The 20902-nt window shown below is 57.1% G+C and overlaps 5 protein-coding genes across 5 annotated transcripts; 2 read left to right on the top strand and 3 right to left on the bottom strand.

Moving 5' to 3' along the window:
- The first annotated feature begins 4204 nt into the window (after positions 1 to 4204).
- On the top strand, positions 4205 to 8632 carry CDEST_13132 (Putative L-lysine 6-monooxygenase/L-ornithine 5-monooxygenase, FAD/NAD(P)-binding domain superfamily). The gene is made up of 3 exons (XM_062929288.1): positions 4205 to 6278; positions 6351 to 8058; positions 8146 to 8632. The coding sequence occupies exons 2-3, from the start codon at positions 6505 to 6507 to the stop codon at positions 8242 to 8244; spliced, it is 1653 nt and encodes a 550-aa protein (XP_062785339.1). The 5' UTR covers positions 4205 to 6278; positions 6351 to 6504; the 3' UTR covers positions 8245 to 8632.
- Position 8633: 1 nt separating this feature from the next.
- Positions 8634 to 11794, bottom strand: CDEST_13131 (uncharacterized protein). The gene is made up of 4 exons (XM_062929287.1): positions 11493 to 11794; positions 10054 to 11250; positions 9612 to 9858; positions 8634 to 9404 (listed from the first exon to the last, which is right to left on the bottom strand). Exons 1-4 carry the CDS (start codon positions 11630 to 11632, stop codon positions 8685 to 8687), a joined length of 2304 nt encoding a protein of 767 aa, XP_062785338.1. The 5' UTR covers positions 11633 to 11794; the 3' UTR covers positions 8634 to 8684.
- Positions 11795 to 12636: 842 nt separating this feature from the next.
- Positions 12637 to 14614, bottom strand: CDEST_13130 (Putative FAD/NAD(P)-binding domain superfamily). Its single transcript, XM_062929286.1, has one exon. It carries the CDS (start codon positions 14172 to 14174, stop codon positions 12747 to 12749), a length of 1428 nt encoding a protein of 475 aa, XP_062785337.1. The 5' UTR covers positions 14175 to 14614; the 3' UTR covers positions 12637 to 12746.
- A 1490-nt stretch (positions 14615 to 16104) lies between these two features.
- CDEST_13129 (Putative NUDIX hydrolase domain-containing protein) lies at positions 16105 to 17044 on the bottom strand. The gene is made up of 2 exons (XM_062929285.1): positions 16667 to 17044; positions 16105 to 16547 (listed from the first exon to the last, which is right to left on the bottom strand). The coding sequence occupies exons 1-2, from the start codon at positions 16982 to 16984 to the stop codon at positions 16374 to 16376; spliced, it is 492 nt and encodes a 163-aa protein (XP_062785336.1). The 5' UTR covers positions 16985 to 17044; the 3' UTR covers positions 16105 to 16373.
- Positions 17045 to 18193: 1149 nt separating this feature from the next.
- On the top strand, positions 18194 to 20650 carry CDEST_13128 (Putative major facilitator superfamily, MFS transporter superfamily). The gene is made up of 2 exons (XM_062929284.1): positions 18194 to 19963; positions 20076 to 20650. The coding sequence occupies exons 1-2, from the start codon at positions 18484 to 18486 to the stop codon at positions 20336 to 20338; spliced, it is 1743 nt and encodes a 580-aa protein (XP_062785335.1). The 5' UTR covers positions 18194 to 18483; the 3' UTR covers positions 20339 to 20650.
- The last annotated feature ends 252 nt before the right edge of the window (positions 20651 to 20902 follow it).

Below are 20902 nucleotides of genomic sequence, written 5' to 3'. Positions count from 1 at the left end.
AGCCGGCGACAGTCCAATAACACAGCTTAGCTCTCTAAAGCTCATGTCTGGTCATATCACGGCCGTGCTTTTCAAGTCTCCTTGAGTCGTCCGTCGGATTTCGAGCAAAACACGAAAGGTACGAAACAGAATTGGACAATTGAGGAAGCATTGGTTCTGCAGCGACATGGCGAGATCTAACGGCGCCTCCAGAACTGGCCATTCTGCCTTGGGCGCCACACCATGATGCACTTGGATGCTCATTCGTGTCCGCGGCGGGTGTGGCCAATCTAGTCTGACTGCCGGTTAACGGTTTCCAGAAGCGTAAAGATCTCCGAACACACAACACCTCTAGCCCTGAAGACTGATCGTCGAGAAGGCGATGCAGAATAGCACGACGCCGGGGCTCCTTTGGGTAGGTAATCACTTAACCACGACGTCTCATGAAGCGGCCAAGCGAGCGAGATGGTGGTTGGAGGGAAGGAGGGAGAGCATCATCTGGGGGTCTAGATGTCGCCTTTGGCTTCACTCCAGATCGACGGGTGTGGCACACAATGTAAGCCCCGGGGTCGGTCTGCAAGGTAGTCTGCAGCGAAGCGAATGTGCCCCAAGACGGGGGATTCCAGGTGTGCGCACGTAGGCGAACTGGGCCGAGAGGTCATTGACGCCGGCCGCTTTGCAGCTGTCTCTACATGCGACAGGCGATGTTGGGGAGGGAGACATATCCGCGATGGGCCATGGTGCTAGGGAGGGGTCGTCGTCATGCTGTCACAGGCCAAAGGTCGTGTCACCTCTCTAGCACGTCTACATGAAAGGATGGAGGGGTCATGTATCGCCAAAGAGCGCAGAGTGTGGCTGAGGTGTGGGGGTCGGAATGAGTCGAGGGTAACACATAGCTCGACATCGAGGGCGTGTCGATTCTCTTGCTAATATCCCGTCAAATGCAAGGCCGTTTCCGCCGTGCGATGAGTAGGTCCACGAAGACTCGCTTGCCATGATCGTAGCAGACCAGTGAGTGAAGAAGATCGGTCCGGTTGACGAGACCCCAGACTCATTGATCGACAGTTCCGTTCTTTCGGAGATATGCAGAGACAGCGATAGGGTGGAATGGGATGGGATAGACGCGTGAATGGAGTCGATGCCGCCAATGGGCCAAGATGCGCATGGATCGAATGAACCAGAGAAGGGGATGTGGGTGACATTGGCTCCGTGAGACACAACGGCAGAGGGCCTTTCGGTCTCACAAGACGACAGCGACTTGCGTGGGAATAAGAAACATGCGTGACTGAGAGAGAGGGCAGGAGTGTTTGTGGGTGTGTGTGAGTCTGCGAACAGGAGAGCGAGCGGGCTTGGGACGACATCGATGGTGGATGGATGGATGGATGGATGGATGGATGGATGGCGGAGGGCGGTTCGGGAGGTGTTGTGACCATTGGACTGGCTGGCCCATACCTGGGATGCTGGAAACTCGGAGGACTCTCTTCTGGCTGCTGGCTGAGTGAGGGCGTGTGGATGGGGCGGCGGAGCGATGAACGAGGGGGGTGGAGATGGAGGTGGATGTGAATGTGGATGGAAGCGAGGGCGAGCGGCGAGAGCGTCAGTCAAGTGTCTGGCCTTGCCCGCCTTGCCGTGTTTGGTTCGCCAGGCGTTCGGGTGGGTGGGAAAGAATCCATGTGAAGAATTTTCCCACCTTCCCCCTCTTCCCACCTTCCCTGCTGCGTATTGACTCTAACTTGAGGTGCTCTTGCCCTGAGTGCGCTCTACCTGAGCAGGTACCTCTGTAGTTAGTCGCCCTGCTGCCCGTTTCGTCCCCTTTCCCCTCGTCGGGAAAGTCCCATCCATCTCGGGCGGAAGCAGCAAAGCTGGGTGGGACGATGGATGCAATGAACGTAGCGGCATGTGCCGTTGTTTCCGGAATCGTCTCGTGTTTCCCAGTAAGATGGGATTCTCTCTGTCCCTGATGGTACCTGTCTACGTGCCCCTCTGATAGGTACCTACCTAGACTCTCCCTCACAAATCTACTCAGCTGCTACTCGAAGAGAGAGGCCCTGGGGAAAATACAACTCACGTCCGCACGTACTCAATTCACGCGTGGATGATCGTCAGTGGGCTTCCAGCGTGTTTCGGCGCTAAAATCAGCCATGCTCGGCGACAGGGGAAAGCTTCGTCACGAACAAGGGCCTCATCGATGATGGACTGGGGAGGGGGTGGTCGCCGCTTGGCTAAGGGAGGGGCATGCTGGGGGCGTCGTGGCATCGTCACTGGGCCCAATTCAGAAGGTACGTACGCCTTACCTAATTTGACCCTGATCTTATCAGATTTAGATAATCAGATCATCAGATAACTTGGGCAAAAATGATGCTAAAAAATCGGTGTCGACGTGCGAAAGGACGAAAAGTGCGCCCGAAATTCCCGCAACACGCACGCCCCCTTCAGGCCCTCCATCCATTCGCGCATAAACCCCGTCGATCCATCTGTGTCATCCTCGGTTGTCAGGCTTCGGGACTCAGCGGCCTTGAGCCACTTTCTACCCCCCCTTCATTTGTTCTTGGTATCTTGTTCCACCCGTTTCATTTCAGTTGTCCATCGAGGTATCCGTTCATTGATTGACGATTCACCGCCGCAACGCTCGTGGGGAGGAAGGGAGGGGGGCGTTTACGAGCAAACCAGTTCATTAATCCACCTGTCTGTCTCTCTGCCATTGTCGACCTTCTCGGTTCTTCGTGTCCGCGTTTTGTTTGCCACGGGCGAGCCTCAGTGTGCCTTTGATCAATCTGTCTCAACTGCAAAAAAACGAAGAGGCAAATTCACAGCTGCCCTAACTCATGGAAGTGCAAGCCCCTACCCCAAGTCGGCATACCTACCTTAAGTCCCTCACCACTCACGGAGAAGCCTGAGTACGTAACCAGCCTGGCGGATCCATCGCAGCGCCCCCATCGCATCAGATTAGATCCATCACCACAAAAAAAGAAAAGTACGAATACGTCTTGGGCAAGGCAAAGTACCTCACTCTGCATGGTGCCAGGGCTCAGACCAGACTATTGCAGGTGCGACTATTTCCCTGCTTGCGCTAAGCCAGTGTCCCTCTCCCACTGCTACACAATGGGCCTATGGGCGCATACCAGCAGCAGCCTCTCAGGGCAAGACGTCGGTACCCGATACTTGGAGGGGCTGGATGACAACACCCCCCCCCCTTGGATTCTTTCTGGATTCCGAGCTCTTCTCGTGAACCCCGGCCGGCCCATGCCCGCTGTCGGAGCAAAGCTTTGCACGCCCATCGTTTCCTCGACTCATGTTTCTTAGTGATCCTGCCGCCTCCACATGATACATCACACTTCGCTTGCTGTTTCGCTGGGCATCGCTCGCATCCATGATCCATCTCTTGCGGCCCGGTTCTTTCCCACATTCCATAGCCACGGAAGTCCAATGTGAACTGAAGAAACCCTTCTGGAGAGCGCTTGGCAGTCATCTGCAACGCAACCGTCTCGGCTTGCAGATCGGTTTTTTCCCCCTCGTCGGTGTCTTCCTTCTTTTGAGCTTCCAAGCACGTTCGATAGCGCCGAAGGAGATGCAGAGCGATGAACGAGGTAACTTACGGGAGGGCAATGTTGCGGCAGCTTTGCTTGTCTTGCAACCCTCCCCGGTTCTTTTCTAGTCCTGAATTTTCCAGATGCTGTGCCTTAGGCAAGGTGACTGACTGCCTACTTACCTAGGTTGGTATTGCGACTTCAGCACCTCGTGCCTGCCCACGTAGAGTGAGGTAACTTGCTTGCCTGACGGGTATTCATCTGTATATACTACCTATAAAATGCCTAAGGCAGTTGGGATTTCTCTCAGTAGGTACCTACTTAAGGTACCCTTAAGCACGTTCCCTTCTTAGGCGCCCCTCCACCTGCGGTTCCCTCTTGCCCAGGACAGAGGGAACCGGGATGAAGTCGGACGAAGCGAGACGCCGAGTGAGAGATTTGATCTTATCAGATCCAAAGATAACCCCGAAATCGCATCATCCCCTCAGTGTCACACTACTCCCTACACACACACTCCACCCATCGTGCAAAAAACTGTCCATCATCGAAATTTTTTCTCTTCCCCTCTTCCCTCTTCCTTGCTTGTTCTTGACTCTTGCGTCGCGACCGACGGACTAACCCACCCCCCCCTCCTTATTCCCCTGCTTCCGAGCTTGCATCCTTTTTTCCCTCCTTTTTTTCCTTTTTTTCCTTCTTTTCCATCTCCCAGCCCCGGTCGTATCTCTCGTGAGTCGTCGCTCGCTTCCCACATTATGATCCTCCCTCCACCTCCTGCATCATGACCCCCCGTCTGATTTCTGCATCGCGACCATTTGGGAGTGGGTCTCGCTAGCACCATCGATCTGCATCGTCTTGGGAATCGTCGGCGACAAATTCTCGTAAACCGACGGCTTTGGAACTTGGGGGCTGGGCCTGAATCTACCGCGCAACTAATCTACTGTGGCCGAAGCATTCTCTCCAGGACGCCTTCGATGTCATCGCCATGACTGACTCTCACGCTCTTCGGACGCCAGCGGTCAGCAGGCGGTTAGCCGGGTCACTAGGCATCGAAAAACCCCCCGACTAACACTTCGGTTGTGGCGGCCGTCTTCTTGAAAGAATCTCTGCATGAACAAACACACAAACACGGCGTGCGAGCTGCGGCCCTGCAGTTCGGTTTCGGCCGACGCTGCACTGATCTTGTCGGTCTGAATCCTGCTTGTCATACCTTGCCTTGGCTGAGCATGGAAGCTGAGTCTTTCAGGGTCCAGTCAGACTACCGAACCATGATACCTTTCTTTTTTTACCGCCCCCCGCGTTGGGCAAACTGTTCGCCGGTCGAGTCGCCTAGGCGTCGACCACTTCACAACCTTCTGTGCCTCCGGTCCATCCCTCCCGTCCGCTCCACTGCTGTGGCTCCGGCACATGCAAACGACGGTCGAGTTGCCAAGTCCTGCGCACCGCCGCACGCCGCCGTCGCCGCCGCCGCTGATGAGTATGTACTTACTTGGTGTACACTCGACACCATCTTCCTGGATGGCAAGGCGCTGTTCTTCATTGCTTCTTTCGGCCTCCTGCAACGGCTGGCCTGCCGCCTACTTTGTTCATTCTCCGGCAACCGAGGCGGGTCTCCCACGCGGGCTGGCGATTCCCTACGTACGAACGTCTGGGTGTACTCTGTATGCTCTTAGAGTACAGAGTACACGCAACCTCACCACATGCCATCCGGCCCCGCTTGCGGAGCGTACCATGAACATGGCCTTATTGGTATGTGGTCCCGATCTGCCAGAGTCGGCCAGTGGCCGGTACCAGCACAAGCACCACATCCAGGACCAGAACCGGGTGCAGTCTGCAGACCCAGACCCGAACATGGACCCAGGCAGACCCTCATCTCAGGGCGGCCCCTACTAGCAAGCCCATTTCTGGAGTCAGCCCGTTGCGACTCTGTCCCTGGCCCCGGCCCCTTGATGTGGAAAGGCGTCCGTTGTGGATGGCTTCTTGCTTTAAGCCGAGCTGGCACCACCACCTACACTACCTAGACCACCAATACGGCTCCTCCCCCAAGCGCGATTCGCCAAGGGTCCTTACACAGACCTTGTCCGGCAGAATGAGAGGATCGCAACAGCGACGACGTTGCCCCATTCAAACGAAGAACCGAATGTTGCAATTTGAGTAGGCTCCTCCAAATACGTTTAGTCTCTCTGCGCCAGTTCCCAGCCTCGGGGGGCGTGTAGCCATTGACAGGACCACGCATGTATGTACTCTGTACAGAGTCCTCGTCTCCATCTGCTCGCTCATGAGCTCCGAGGGTCCAGCGGCCCAGGTTCGAGCTCGTCGGTCGGTCGATCACGCCGCCTCAAAGGGACGCGGACATCCATTGACGTTTGCCCGTTTTTGCATATTAGTCTCGGTACCCCTCCTCTGCCATCCCGATTTCTCTATTTTTTTTTCCGGTGCGTCTTTCTCGATCCTCTACAACTTACCCTCTTCATCCTTTGATCTTTATCTCGACCGCCCATTCAACCGGTGGCTCATCTTCTTCATACCCCCTTAGCAAGGCTTCAACCAGAACGCCACTCTTGAAGAGTCGATGACGAACATTGTGGCTTGAAACCCACCGTGGAGTAAGCTTCTCAGAAAATCACAAGGGAAAAAATCGGCATTTGGAGAAATCACGTACCCAGCGAAGGAAAAAAAAAAGGAAAAAATACCCCGCGCGCTTTCGCACCCGCCTTCAGCTTTCACACCGGGCAACATCTCATTTGAACCGTCTCAAGAAGTCGAGGAATAAAGGTCAGTTGATGCTCCCACTCCCCCGTTCCCGAGATGGACCAGTTCAAAGGCCATGAAGCTGACATGTTAAAGCACCCGCTCTTCCCTCTCAGTTGCTTTGGCATTGGCATCTCATTTGCTCGATCCGCTCGTCAAACTAATATCCCCGCCATCCACTGCAGCTCGCACACTCTTACAACCCACCATATAATTACCCCCACCAACCACTACCATCACCACCATCATTATGTCTCCTCACTGCGACTCGCCGACCAACGGCTCCGATGCCGGCAGCGGCTTCTCAGAGTTCAACGGCAACGGCTTCACCAACGGCAACGGCAACGGTACTATCTACCAGAACGGTAACGGTGTCAACGGCCACAACGCTGGCGGTTCCCACATCCAAAAGTCGCAGTACCTGCAGCCATGCGACCACAGCGAGATCCACGACCTCATCTGCGTCGGCTTCGGCCCCGCCAGCTTGTCTGTGGCCGTCGCCATGCATGACTACCAGGAGGCCGGACGCCAGCTTGCCCCCGGCCAGTCGGCGCCCAAGGTGCTCTTCCTCGAGAAGCAGCCGCAGTTTGCGTGGCACCCGGGCATGCTTCTCTCGGGCGCCCGCATGCAGATTTCCTTCATCAAGGACATGGCCTCGCTGCGCAACCCGCGCTCCCAGTTCACCTTCCTCAATTACCTCCACTGCAACAACCGCCTCGTCGACTTCACCAACCTGGACACTTTCCTGCCCGCCCGTGTCGAGTACGAGGACTACCTGCGCTGGTGCTCCCGTCACTTCGACGACGTCGTCGCGTACGGTCGCGAGGTCGTCTCCGTCTCCCCCGACCCCCAAACCGCCGGAAGTGTCAAGACCTGGACTGTGAAGTCTCGGGACGTCAAGACTGGCCAGGTCAGCTCGTACCAGACTCGCAACGTCCTCATCGCCAACGGCGGCCAGCCTCGCCTGCCCAAGGTGCTTCCCGCCAAGCACCCCAAGATCATCCACTCGTCTCAGTACGCCCAGCTGGCCCCTCAAATTCTCAACGACAACTCGAGACCCTACCGCGTCGCTGTCATCGGTGCCGGCCAGTCCGCCGCCGAGATTTTCCGTGACGTCCAGCGCGCTTACCCCAACGCCAAGACGTGGATGGTGATGCGCTCCGAGTTCCTCAAGCCCGCCGACGACTCGCCCTTTGTCAATTCCATCTTCAACCCCTCGTACGTCGACGAGCTCTACCCCAAGTCGCAGAGCTACCGCCGCGCCCTCATCAAGGAGGCAAAGGCGACCAACTACGGCGTGGTGAGACTGCAGCTCATCGAGGCTCTGTACGAGATGCTATACCACCAGAAGCGCACACTCGGCACCGACGAGCGCAAGTGGCCGCACCGCATGCTCTTCGGCCGCGACATCACCCAAGTCACCGAGAGCAAGGAGACGGACCGCCTCCAGATCCATGTCCGCCGCCTCGAGAACGCGTGCGACAGCCTCGACGACGGCTTTGTCAGCCAACTTCCCGGCGATGAGGTTCTCGACGTCGACCTCATCGTCGCCGCCACGGGCTACCAGCGCAACGCCCACATCGACATGCTCCGCGACAGCTGGAACCTGCTACCCGAGGTGTCGCCCGCCGGCAACGCTGGCGAGCGCGAGCTCGTTGACGGCTGGGAGATCTGCGGCCCCGACGCGACCTCTGGATCGAGAAAGCTTGAGGTCGGCCGCGACTACCGTGTGCGTTACGCCCCCGGTGCTGTGGCACCCGGGGCTGGTGTTTACCTGCAGGGATGCTGCGAAGCGACCCACGGAGTGAGTTGACACCCCTGACCCCCCTTCTGGATGATGATTCATCCAGGTCTCTTTATGTTACATTTCACTAACGAAGTTTTGAAATAGTTGAGCGATACCCTTTTGTCTATTCTTGCTGTTCGATCGGGCGAGATTCTCGACTCCATCTTCCCTGCGACCCCGAGGACAAAGACCGTCTCCAACTAGATCTTTTTGCTTCTTTTGGACTTTCATTGTTAGAGGAAAGAAAACCTTGACGCGACGAATCGTGTCGTGTTTGCGTAGGTGAGAGAGAAAGAGGCGGATAGAAAGGAGATTTCATTGGTTATGTCCAATCATGGGAATTCGGAGGGGTGATGATGCACTGACGAAACATCTCTTTATGTTGGCGGGTACTTTTCGAGATTCTTGCGAATTTTTTCGGATTGAAAAAGACATGGCGCGGAGTTATATTTTGTGTGTATTGGTTTCGAATGGGAAAAACAGTTTTTCAATCGTTCACAAGGTCTAGATCCTGGATTGTTCACACCTCTAGTCTCGCGCTCTTGCGACAACGCCTTTTGGGGCTCTCGCGTGGTCGTCATGGTCGCAACCCGGGGATTGGAACAGGGACGGATATCCTTGAGTATTCTGTTTTTGATTCATGTTTATATGGAATAGTTGCTACTATACAGTTGCGTGTCGCTGTTGTCCACCCACGTCATGAGTTCTTGATACAACGGTCCGCTCTCGTCCATGGGGTACGCCTGGCTCGGCCCCATCAGGGGGAATGTCGGCTGCTGCTGCTGCTGAAGCTGTTGCTGCTGTTGGAGGGCCGCCAACATCGTCGTCATCGTCGTCGCGGGCGTGTTGCTGCTGCCGCTGCCGCTAGCCATCGTCAAATCGTCCGCCGACGCGAGGCCCGGCGTCGAAGGGACGACATGCGCGTCAGGACGGAGGCGCTGGACCAGAGACCTGAGATCCTGGAGAACCGCGGCACAGTCATGTCCGTAGTTGCTCCCCGTCTTGGCTTCGGCCTCGAAGACACCGATGGCGAAGCTGACGTCGTCGGCCTCGGCGGACGACGACGACGACGACGACGACGATGACGACGATGCGAAGGACGGAATAAGCAGGTCCTGGAGCATGAGCACGATGGCGGCGTTGAAGACGTAGTGAAGGCCAGCCTGCAGGAGCTTGCGGGAGCCGCCGTTCAGGTTGAGCAGCCAGCGGGCGAGGAACAGGTTCTGTCGGGCGGCATCGGAGCAGGCGGCGATACGAGGCGCGTGGTGGTCGAGGTCCCAGCGGCGGTCTGAGGTGATGTAGCGCTCGGCGAAAACCTTCTTCACGGCTGCGAAGAAGATGGGGCGGACGACGAGGATGAGGAGCTGCAAGTTTGAAGGAGGGTCACTAGTGAGCATAGAGACAGGTCTATTAGGGGGGGGGGGGGGGGTGGGATGAGTGAATGTAGAAAGGAGAGGGGGGCGTAGCGAGAGAGTGAGGGGAGGGAACGTATAAGGTCTACCCGATCTGCAATTTCCAAAAGAACGAAAGAGGAGGGGGAGAGGGGAAGACAAGGGCGGAAACAAGCTTACCTGGTTATATGCCATGTGCAACAGGCAACATGCGGGATCGGTACTTGGACGGGCGGTAGACATCTGCAGGGCGGCAGGGAGTGAGGCGTGCCAGTTCTCGAGCAGCTGCAGCGCGCGGTCGACATGGCGCGCCGCTCCTCCGGGACGGTGGTCCCAGGGTGCGACTCTATACGTGTTGCAGACAATGTGGCCCGAAATGCGGGCCAGCTCGACGTGGGCTCGGAGGCCGGCTGCAGGGGGAAGGGAACTGTAAGAGGGGGGGGCAGAAGGTCGGACCGTCAGTCATTATTGGTTGAGCGCGTTTCTGCTGGCTGCTTCGGTCTCGCTCGCATCCGGTCGGAGGAGAAGCCTCGGCTATTGGAGCCGGACGGCGGTGGGAGAGGGAAGAAGAATGGTGGATAGGCGAATCCAAGGGGGGAAAGGAAGGCAGGGAGGCACTTACGGAGCATCGCATGGCAAGGGTAGCCGGATGGCATCGTCCATGATGGTAGGGGGACGGCCCATGAGACAGCTTAGCCATCGGTCAAGGATGTACAGGGTCCAAAAGACACGCTTGCCTCGCTCGTCGACCCAGCCGCGGTGGGCGCCGTGCATGATGGAGATGTGCATGGCGTTACTGACGTAGATGTAGGCAGCGTCGCGGCGGTTCATCTCGATGAGGTAGAAGCCCATGAGGGCGAGGACGGCGACGTCGCTAATGGTGTACTGGGTGATGTCGAGGGGGTTGCCGAGGAGCATGCGAGCGCGGGAGAAGTAGCGCTGGCTGAGATCGTGAGGGACGGGCATGGAGGCGGCCGTGGTGCTGGCCTGGCAAGCGACGGCGAAGGCGGTGTGGTAGAAGGCAAGGTGGCGGAAGCGGTGGCGGATGGCGTCGGGCGGGGTCTCGGGGGGAAAGGAGACGGGGTTCGGCACGGAGCCGAGATCGCCCCACCAGTAGATGCCGCCGCACGGGAAGGTGCCGTTGCCGTCCTGGATGAAGTGGCGGAGGTCGGCGAGCATGGCGGACATGTCGGCGCGGGACGGCAGGGCGATGGGGTCGGGATCGGGCTCGGCCTCCACGGGGCGCGAGTCGTAGGTCTGATAGCGGCCGAGGGAGGCGAGGAAGGCCGAGCCATTGTTCGGGGTGGGCGACAGCCACGGCTTGTTGAAGGCTAAGGGTGAGACGGTGGACATGAACTCCTTGAGGTGATCGAGGAAGGTGGCGCCGGATGTCTCGCCGAGGAAACGGGCCCTGCCGTCTTGGTCCTTGAGCTGACGGCCCTCCGCCGTGTCGGCGTCGGGGGCGTCAGCTTCGCCGTCGACATTGAAGGCGGTTTCGTGGAATTCGTCTTTGCGTCGATGCTGCTGAGGCGGCGTGAAGGACAAGCAAGAGGCGGCGCGGGAGGAGCTTCCGGCGCTGGCGTCACCATCATGCTGCTGTTGCAGTAGCAGCTGGCGTCTCGCTGTGTGGTCGGGCACGGCGGCCAGCAGGGCGCGTTCGGCGACGTCGAGCTTCCTCCGTAGGTCATCCAGCTCGTTGCGGGACACGGAGACTTTCTCGATGATGGTGGGGTACTGGCAGTCGCGCGAAGAGCTGCGGCACTGGCGGCAGGGCCTCTCGCCGGAGCATTTAATCCGGCGGATGTTACAGCTGTTGCATCTACAGGGACGGTATTCGTAAACAAGATTCGACACGAAATGGAGATGTCATGTGAGGATGGTGGTGGTGGTGGCAGGAGTGTGTGTCATGAGAAGACACACGTTAGGGGGAGGAGAGACTTGAGGGTTCAAAAGAAAGACAACGAACGAGACGAGACGAACGAACGGCATGACAGGGTAATAGAGGAGAGAGTCCGGGAGAGAGAGAGAGGGACAGACAGAGAGAGACGAAAGGCAACTCACGCTGTGGCGACGCGCTTCCTCTGTTCTGGCGCTACCTTGTGTCGTCGCGGGTTGACAGGTAGACGCGGGCCGCGATTAGGGGTTTCCGTCTGTTCTGGCGGCGGCGGCTGCTGCTGCTGCTGCTGCTGCTGCTGCTGCATCCTGGTGCTGCGGGAGGATAGTGAGACGGCATGTCACCGCTTCGCCGGGCCCGGGTGCACGGAGTTTTGGGGGGGGAGAATGAGGACGGGACGGGACGAAATGAGAAGCTTTGGCGGTTTGGCAAGTTTAAGTCAACCGTGTCGGCGTCTTCGGAGACGGAGGCTTTGGCTCTTTCTGTTTCTTTCGTTCTTCTCTGCTGTCGCCGGCAGGTGGTATGCACCCCGCTTACCGCCTGTGCTTACGCTTCCGCTTACGCTCCCGCTTACGCTCATCACACCTCAGGCTACTACCTTAGTTGTGGGGCCCATCCTTGCATGCTCTGTACCTACTAGACGCCTACCTACTATGCACTGGGTACGGATCGGTTATCCGTGAAATAATACCTGTAATGCACTTAACGGGCTACCACTTCATCCCCATCCCATCTGCTTCTGTCTCTATGTCCTCCTCAGTCTAATCTCTATTGCTCTTATACTCCCCTAGTTGAAAAGCAACAGTCAAATACTCTGTCAACTGAAGGAAAGCTCATGACTAACCACATACTACCTTCGTTCTGGCCCATGGCAGTGATAGTGGCGGTGTGTCATCAGCACAACAGAATCCACAACCTATCGTTGTGCCTTTAGCTCCAGCCTTGCTCTTTTCGCGATCCGAGATCATTTAAATCGTACAATCCCTTTGACCGTCGAGACAACAGCCATCTCACACACACTGAGATACCCTCCATACGCGGGTCAGTGCATATCTGAAAAGGTTATCATGCCTGTTGAGCCGTGGTTTCAAACTACCGGGTATCCAACTCCCGAAAGGGCCTGTAACTTCACGCTGCCATTTTCCCTCTAGCGAACTCACTGAGTATTTCAGATAGTGCTTAGTACAAGAACCCTGACGTTTTGTCGGCATGATTACATAAGTATTCCATAAGGGGGATGGGAGGCTCGGTTCGAATTTGTGTGAGCGAAATGCAATTCTTTTACGATCCTGTCACTAGTTATCTGTACTAGTTATTGGTACTAGACACTCTTTGAAACCCCCCCTTTTTGCATAGGAAACCCCGTTTTGTTTTCTCCCTGCTTGATCCAACCCTACACATCGACGACACCCGTTCTCCCCCTACACACCCGCCAATGAGCAACACGGTCCGTCGCACTCGATCGCTGCCGGCTGCTTGTTGAGGCATCGCTTGCTAGACGGTGTCGCCATCTCAATTGGCGTCTGGTCCGCAAGCGCCTTGAGCCGCACCTGCGCGCCCTGCACAAGCTCGTCGATGGCCGAGGCCGCCGCGTAGTGGCCGCTGATCATAGCGGCGACGATACCGCGGAACAGCCCGCAGGCGTCGCCCGCTACCCAAACCGGTGCGTCGAGGAGGCTGAGGTTGCCGTCGACCTTGGGGTACCACCCGATGCCCTCGAGCGTCGGGCCGATCAGCGTCGCCTCCTCATCGTCCCCCAGGTCGCTGTACGTCTGCGACAGCCGCCGGAGGCCCTCGGCCATCTTGCCGACCAGCTCCGGGCCGTAGATCTCGTCCAGTGCCGCGACGACCTCGGCGTCGCCCCGCAGCAGGCCCTGCGCGGGTAGCTGGAAGTGCGCCTCGGGCCGGCCCATGGCCGCGAGCACACGGTCCAGTGACTTGCGCGCCAGCTCCTGGTCCAGGATCCGCGTGTTGAAGCCCGAATTGGAGCGCCCCGTCGGCGGGCAGTCCGACCGGCCCGAGACCGTCCACAGCCCGTTGGTCTCCGTCAGGCACGTCTCGCCCTGGCGGCAGACGCAGAAAGTGCGCCACTCGACGCTGCCGTCGCTCTCGCGCACCCGCAGCTTGGGGTCGAGCTGCGGCATGGCCCGGAAGAAGGCCCGCTCGCTGCGCTGCTGGATTCGGAACCCTACCTCGAGCCGGTGGAACTGGTGGTGTCTTGTCATGCGGCGCAGGCTCTCCTCGAGCGGGCCGAAGCGGCCTGTCGTGATGAGGAGCCGATTCGCGCTGAGGCGCGTGATCTGGCCCGTCGCGCGGTCCTCCACGACCACGGTGAAAGAGTCCGACGCCGCGTGGTACGTGGCGTTTCGGACGTTGCACTCGTTCATAACGGAGCCGTCGATGTCGCTGACCATGTCGTGGACGAGCCGTAGGCGCGCGTCGAGAGAGAGGTAATCCGAGGGGTAGTCCTTGAGCTTCCACTCCTCACTCTCCACCATGCCGGCCACCGAGTAGGCGTCCGGGTTGCTGGGGAAGGGCGGCGTCTCGAGGCCCGCCTGGTTCAGGACGTCGCAGGTCCAGTCGTAGGCCTCGCGCAGGTCGCCCTCGCGCGGCAGGGACCAAAGCTCAGAGGCGGAGGGGAAGAAGGAGAACTTGCCGTCGGAGAAGAGACCGGCGCCGCCGTGGCCACGGGTGGCGTCTTCGGGCAGGTACCGATCACGGTCCTGCACGGCCTTGCCACCGTCGATGATGGTGAACTGAATGCCGGTGCCCTTGAGACGCGCCGCGGCGGCGAGTCCGGCCGGGCCCATGCCGATGATGATGATGTGAGGACGCGGGCTGATGGCCATCTTGACAGACCCTGTTGGACGATGAAGGACGTCGTCACGAAGATGGGGTGAAAGGAGTGAGGTTATGACAAAGGAGTGGGGCAAGAGAGAGGCAGAGAGGTAGAGGGAGAGAAGGAGAGGGGGAGTGAGAAAGAAGAGTAGAACTTGTGAGCTTGAACTTTTGTGCTATGGAGAGATTCAGAGGAACGGACGAGGGTTTTATACACATCGGCCCTCGACTCCTGCGGTCGTTGATGTGTACCTTGAACGAAATCGCATCGTGGCATGATGGTTGAAGTTGTACAGGTAGGCCATGCACAAGCAGGGAGTGCAACTCACATTATCCAAGGTCCACTCCATCAGGACATGTTGCGGTCTCGACCGGGGACTGCGTCAACTGGGCTGAAGATAACGGGTGAGAATCGCAGGCAGCAATGGTGGTCTTAATCGCGAGATGGGGGGAAGTGCCTCCTGTTGATCAATCGTTGCTAACTGATGTACTATTACAATCTTTGCAATCAAAATTGTGTTAAACCCACCATCGTCCGATGCTACATGAAAGCAAGAAGGCAGCCCTTGCAGATAATGTGTTCTATACAGATCTAATTATCCCGACTTTGAACGTCATAAAGACGTAAATGATTCGTATTTCTCAATCAGGATATGTTGAGACCAGTGACGGGTTGATGGAATTAAAGGGTGTCGTTGTCAAGACTCAATGGAACAACGGCCATAGTGGGAATCCCCCCGCCACAGAAAAAAGAAACCCATAGACACAAACTTTTGCACAGTTGTATGTACGGCTGCCAAAACGAGCACCTTGCGGCATTTTCGTTATGTAATTACCATTATGATGAGATTTTGTCAGGAAATGCAAGAGATGAGGGCTTGATGCCGTTGACAGTAGTACATGCAGTGTTATTGCTGGGCACGGGCGAACGAGGACCGATAAACTCGCCAAGTCTTTGTATATACCATGCGGCTCGACGAATAAACGAGCGACAGACGAAGCGAACCGACGAGGTAGTTGCCTCTCTGCGCACTCCTTTCTGACGGATTTTAACACCTCATCGGATGGCTGAAAGCCAAAGGAGGAGAAGCAGCCGGCATGGTTACATTCAAGATGTACGATGTGGATCGGAACACGTATACTAGTTATAGATCTCGTCACATCTGACCGTAGTCTGCATATCACCTCCGCTGAAGGGCAACTGCACTGTTGCTAGCCAAGCCTGCTGGGTAGGCGACGAGACTCTTTCTGGCCCTGGAGAGCATTGATGACCCGTGCTGGGATGGTCTGAGGTGCGTGGCCAAGGAGGCATCTGAAGCCACCTGGACGCCTGGACCGTTCTGCGATACTCTCGTCATCATATCCTGCTGGCACATAGGCTATAGCCAGGGAGGGATTAGCACCGATCTGATCATCACAATCTGCATCGCCGGCTGTGCCTTGTGAAGAAGGACCGGCACGAGAATTTAGATCTAGATACCACGCAGCTAAAAAAAAAATTCATCCTGTTCCAAGCATGACTACCTTCCGTATACAGTAAGATATCACGTTGAAGGTGCCCGCAGGACGGCCCGCTCGCGGTAGGGGGACCCGCATGCACTCGGCCCGATGCAGCTTTGTTTGCCGAGTTAAATCTGACAACAGGGGGCAGGCAATAGTATAGAGGGATGTGGTGGAAGACAAACACGGGCTAGTTCATAGACATGTAGCTACTAGCATTCATGTTCACGGCGCGATGCCCAGATGGATCTTGGTGCCGCGGAAAGATGTCCGTGGGTCGTGGACAGGAGACAGTTAATTTAGAGGGGTAAAAAGGGTCCTTAGTAACCATGGTCCTCTGTCCCCCTCGTCTTCTTGCCCCGTCTTCTTGCCTCCATCCGGGGCCCCGCCCGGGTGGCATTCCGGAAATGCCTCAGAGCCGTGCCGCAGGCGTGTTTTTCACCACCCCAGCTTACGGCGATTTGAAGGGGTAGGGGGGCTCGCGAGCTAGATGATATTAGTATTACAGCTCGTGGTTACCTAACCGCAACCGGGTGAGGGACTTGATGCAAGTAAAATTGTCATGAGTGGTTTGAATTCCGAAAGGAAAAAAGAAAAAAAAGAAAGGAGGGGGTTTGCTTTAAGGAGGGAAAACAAGTCTAAATGTATCTATGCGGCTTTGGAGAGGGGGCCGTCTTGGCTAATGGAGTACTCATTTCAGCCATGCAAGTCTAGAATCCCGTAAAGGCCGTCTCGTTCTCCTTCCCGTTAACCAGTTCGCGGATGGGCAAAAACAGACGCTTGGCGGGCCAATCATCACCATCATTGTCGTGGTGGCGAACCCAGTCGCGGATGGTGGACCACTCCATCCACTGCCAGTCGCCAGCCTTGTCGGGCTCTAAGGCCTAGAAATTTGGTGGGCATGGTTAGGTATGTCATGTCAACTCCGTTTGCGTGTGCTGCAGGAAGGAAGGGGAAGAGGCCGGGATATGGCCAATGGATGGAGTCCGTGTTTCACACGCACCTGCGGTTCGGCAGAGGGGTCGACGGGCTCGCAGAGGACGAACAGGGTAATGTAGTGCTTGCCGGCGTCGGAAAAGACAGAGTTCGTGACAGCGGCGAGCCGGGTGGCTCTGACGACAAGGCCCGTCTCCTCGAGAGTTTCGCGCTCGGCGCAGGTGAAGATGGACTCGGCGTACTCGAGGTGACCGCCGGGGAACTGCCAGGTGCCGTGGCCGTGGCTGCTGAGGCGTTGTCCGACGAGGAGCTTGCCGGTGGTGGGGTGACGGATGACGGCGCCGACGCCGACGCGCGGGTTGCTGGCCGGGTCTTCGGAGGTCATTGATGGGCAGTGTTCGGCGGTTGGTGGTGGCAGTGGTGGTAATGGTGGTAATGGTGAGGTGTGAAGGTTTCAAGGGGAGGGGAGGGGAGGGGAGGGGGCGCGCAGAAAAGAAAAGTCGGCTTCCGACAGTCGAATAGGTGAGGCCGGGGGATGCCAAGGATCCATCCGCCGGTAGTCAAATCAAAGGCGGCTCCAACAGTTATTTTCAGCGTTGGTCGGGTTGGTCCATGTACTGTGTGGACACTCATTGTGTTTTCCCACCGTTGTGCCCATGTTCATCCTATCCGTTCATATCTGGAAAGGTTGCTGCTTGGTAGATGATCAAAGTTCGACTGCAGCAAGGGAGCATCCAATCCAGGCGGGTATACCCGTCCGGGGCAGGTTCCGGGCAGGTTCCGAGCAGGTGACAAGTCAAGCCGTATCCTATCCTATCAAGACTGAGGCTGATTTTAGGTGAGAGTTTCAAGATAGCTATTGGACTGGACTTCTTCGAACTAGCCCACATTTGTCAGGGATCACCAGGTACGGGCTGGTACAGTTCACACGAGAGTTTAAAGGTTACACCACGAATGCTCTGTGGAACAGCTGTATTGGACGATGGATCGCTGCTAGCTTTACACGTCCAAGTGCGTGTTTTTTGTCATTCGCTTGTCCCATCCCATACCAAGAAAGATGAGCCCTTTAATAGCATCTCCGGTTTCAATGATACTCTGTAAAGCTTGGCGGGATGATTGGATAGCTGTGTATAAGCGGTTCTAAGCGTGGGCCCCGATGCTCTTCTCAGCATTCATCTCCTAGCCTCCAAGTACCTACGAATACCTGTGTCGAGTGACGAGTGAATGAGTGAGTGAGTGAGTGAGCAAGTGTACGGAGTAGGATCTGTGACAGGGACCGATGCAGAGGCAGCGGCGAGCAACAGCGGGCTGGTCCTTGGCCAACAGTCCGTTAGGTAATTCCATAGCACACTAAAAACAACTTTACTTATCTGGCCCAGCCAACCAGGCCAGAGCCGCTCGAGGCGAGGCGAGGCGAGGCGAGGCTCAGAGTCATTGCCTTCCCAAACGGGCAGGAGGGAACGTGCTTGGGCCGACCGCGCTGCCCAGACTAGCCCAGCGTTGACCCGGTGGGGGAAATTCTACGAATGACCGTGAATGTTATCCGTACCTTACCTATCTAGGTGCCTATCTAGGTAGGGAAGAATTAGAAGAGTCACCAACAACCACAAGGGAGGCGGGCCACTTGTCGGCGGGATTGGTCGGTCTGTCAGGGACTGGGGGTGTTTTTTATTTTCACTTCTTTTGTAATTTTCATTCTTTGTTTCCACTTCCAACCTATACAGGCCGATGACTCCAACCTCCCATGCTATCAACTCCGAGCTTCCCGCGCTATTCCACCTTGCTCGCCATCGTGTCCTTCCATCCTCCCTTTCCCTCTAAACACGCCACTACCCTCCACTTCTCTCACTTTTTGATCAGCTAGACTTGTTTCTGCTGGCCGAGATGGGAGAACGTCCTGTTTCTGCTGGGGACAGCTCTGAGCCCACCCCTAAAGAAACTCACACCCTTTCCACAGAGACAACCCAGATCAGAGAGACCGACATGTCCAGAGAGACAAGAGAGGCCTCGGAGACGGATCAGACCCCAGAAGCAGTCACAAGCCAGACCGAGCCGGAGAAGACGGACAGCATCGTCCACGACACCAAGCTCGCCGCCCCGGCACTACTGGGCCCTGTGACAGACGGTGCCTCCTCCGGTAATGATGCCTCGCCCGTCGAAACCGACCTCATGGCCGCATACAGCCGCTTCGCGCCCAACCAGCGCATCATCATCATTGCCGTCGCCAGCACCATCGGCATGCTGAGCCCTCTGAGCTCCAACCTGTACACGCCCGCCATCCCGGCCGTCGCGAGGGACCTGGACGTCTCCACAGACGCCATCAACCTGACCATCACCTCGTACCTCGTCCTGCAGGGCATCAGTCCCACGCTCTGGAGCTCCATCGGCGACAGCACCGGCCGCCGCTTGCTGTACCTAATCGCCCTCACCATCTACCTGGCCTCCTGCATCGGCCTCGCCCTGTCCTACAACTACCCGGCCGTCGTCGCTCTGAGAGCCATCCAGGCCATGGGCTCCGCCTCCACCACGGCCATTGGCGCCAGCCTCATTGGCGACCTGATCCACGTCAGCCGCCGCGGCAAGTATATGGGTAACTACAGCGCCCTCGGCGGCGCCAGCACTGCCTTTGGCTCCGTCATCGGCGGCCTGTTCGCCCAGTACACGGGCTGGCGGGGCATGTTCATCTTCATGTCCGCCCTCGCCGCCTTCCTTCTGCTCTTTACCGCCCTGTTCCTCCCCGAGACGAAGCGTGGCATCGTCGACGACGGCTCCGTCCATGCCCCTCGTTACCTTCGGGCCCCTCTTAAGTGGCTCGACGCGCCCAAGAAGTCCCCCACAGACCCCGACGCCGTTGCCAGACCGGCCGCCGCCAAGTTCCGTATCGATATCGGCGCCCCCGTCCGTCTACTCGTCGAGCCCGAGTGCCTGTGCATCGTCCTCTTCACTGGCGTCTGCTACACAGTCTGGCAGGTCACCATGGTCGCCACTGCCACCCTTTACGCCGAGCGCTATGGCCTGAACGAGCTGAGCATCGGCCTGACCTACATCTCCAACGGCGTCGGCTCCGTCTGCGGCAGCGTGCTCACAGGGAAGCTGCTGGACCGCGAGTACAAGCACCAACTCAAGAGGGAGCAACAGGCAGCGGCAGCCCGGCCGGCTGAAGCCGACGACGGCTCGCCTCCCGCGAACGAAGTGCAGCACATCGAGCTCGCACGCATCAAGCCCGTCATCATCCCTACCATTGGGTATCTTATCTCCGTCGTTGCCCTAGGCTGGATCATCCAGTCCAACGTCCATATTGCCGCCTCCATTACCATGGCCTTTTTTGTTGGAGGTCTCAACACCATCATCTTGGCCGTGTTCTGTAAGTATCAATCCCATTTGAAAGGAGCGTTTTTCTATTTTGCTTCGGCCGCCGCACGTTCCGCAAGCCTTCTTAGAGGACGATCAGTCGCTGACACAAGTACTATCCGTAGCAACCCTTATTGTCGACCTGTTTCGGTCCCAGAGCTTTAGTGCCACCGCCTCTATGAACCTCTCGCGCTGTCTCCTGTCCGCCGGCGGAACCGCCGCCATCGGGCCCCTAATCCGAGCCGTCGGCGTCGGCTGGGCCTTCACGCTCTGTGCCATCATCGCGCTGTTTTCATGTTCCTTCGTCGTGTTAGAGCTGTGGCGGGGTCGACACTGGCGCGCGAAGCGGACGGCGGCGGCGGCTCAGAGGGAGAAGGAATTTCAATGATGAACCCGAGCAACAGCCTGGGTATCTCATGTCTTGCCGTGCTGTGGTTGGGAGGCCCTTCATGTCGTGGAATATCTTGACGATCTTTGATGCCTATATCGAAGGGTGCCCAGGTCACTACCGGGCGCGGCTCCTGTCCGTGGCGTTGTCAGCACCTTACCTCAACAATTGTTCTCTAACAGAGTCGCGACATGTACATGCACTAATATATTTCACCTTCTTACGTACCACCTGCTGAATTACTTCAACTCGGCGTTCCATCTCTTAGTTCGTACATACTTCATTTTATAAGATTCAGACTTGTAACACACTGTCAGGTGAGTGAGTAGAGCATTGGACTCGGCCAAGGGGCCATGCACCATGGTTCATTTGTTCTCTTCACATATCATATAATAGTTTAAATTGACTGGATTCTCATGTTAGACGGTGGAAATCCCATCGTCTTGTGCATTTACTTGAACTTCTGTTGCGGCAAGGAGACCACCCCGCTTCACGTCTCCTGCCTGGTGCGATCTCTCATACAGTTTACTCAGGGGTTGTCGGGCCATCCAATTCCAAACTCTC

Source organism: Colletotrichum destructivum, chromosome 9 (assembly GCF_034447905.1).
Source record: "Colletotrichum destructivum chromosome 9, complete sequence".
NCBI classification, from domain to species: Eukaryota; Fungi; Ascomycota; class Sordariomycetes; order Glomerellales; family Glomerellaceae; genus Colletotrichum; species Colletotrichum destructivum.
This window is presented reverse-complemented; position numbering and strand designations above follow the sequence as displayed.

What these genes read in the sequence shown, in the direction of transcription:
- CDEST_13132 (XM_062929288.1), top strand. Translation starts at nt 6,505, where the DNA reads ATGTCTCCTCACTGCGACTCGCCGACCAACGGCTCCGATGCCGGCAGC. An exon ending in GCTGCGAAGCGACCCACGGA is followed by an intron (nt 8,059 to 8,145) that starts GTGAGTTGACAC and finishes GTTTTGAAATAG; the next exon opens with TTGAGCGATACCCTTTTGTC.
- CDEST_13131 (XM_062929287.1), bottom strand. Translation starts at nt 11,632, where the DNA reads ATGCAGCAGCAGCAGCAGCAGCAGCAGCAGCAGCCGCCGCCGCCAGAA. An exon ending in CCCTTGCCATGCGATGCTCC is followed by an intron (nt 9,859 to 10,053) that starts GTAAGTGCCTCC and finishes CCCCTCTTACAG; the next exon opens with TTCCCTTCCCCCTGCAGCCG. An exon ending in TGCACATGGCATATAACCAG is followed by an intron (nt 9,405 to 9,611) that starts GTAAGCTTGTTT and finishes TCAAACTTGCAG; the next exon opens with CTCCTCATCCTCGTCGTCCG.
- CDEST_13130 (XM_062929286.1), bottom strand. Translation starts at nt 14,174, where the DNA reads ATGGCCATCAGCCCGCGTCCTCACATCATCATCATCGGCATGGGCCCG.
- CDEST_13129 (XM_062929285.1), bottom strand. Translation starts at nt 16,984, where the DNA reads ATGACCTCCGAAGACCCGGCCAGCAACCCGCGCGTCGGCGTCGGCGCC. An exon ending in ACCCCTCTGCCGAACCGCAG is followed by an intron (nt 16,548 to 16,666) that starts GTGCGTGTGAAA and finishes CCAAATTTCTAG; the next exon opens with GCCTTAGAGCCCGACAAGGC.
- CDEST_13128 (XM_062929284.1), top strand. Translation starts at nt 18,484, where the DNA reads ATGGGAGAACGTCCTGTTTCTGCTGGGGACAGCTCTGAGCCCACCCCT. An exon ending in CATCATCTTGGCCGTGTTCT is followed by an intron (nt 19,964 to 20,075) that starts GTAAGTATCAAT and finishes TACTATCCGTAG; the next exon opens with CAACCCTTATTGTCGACCTG.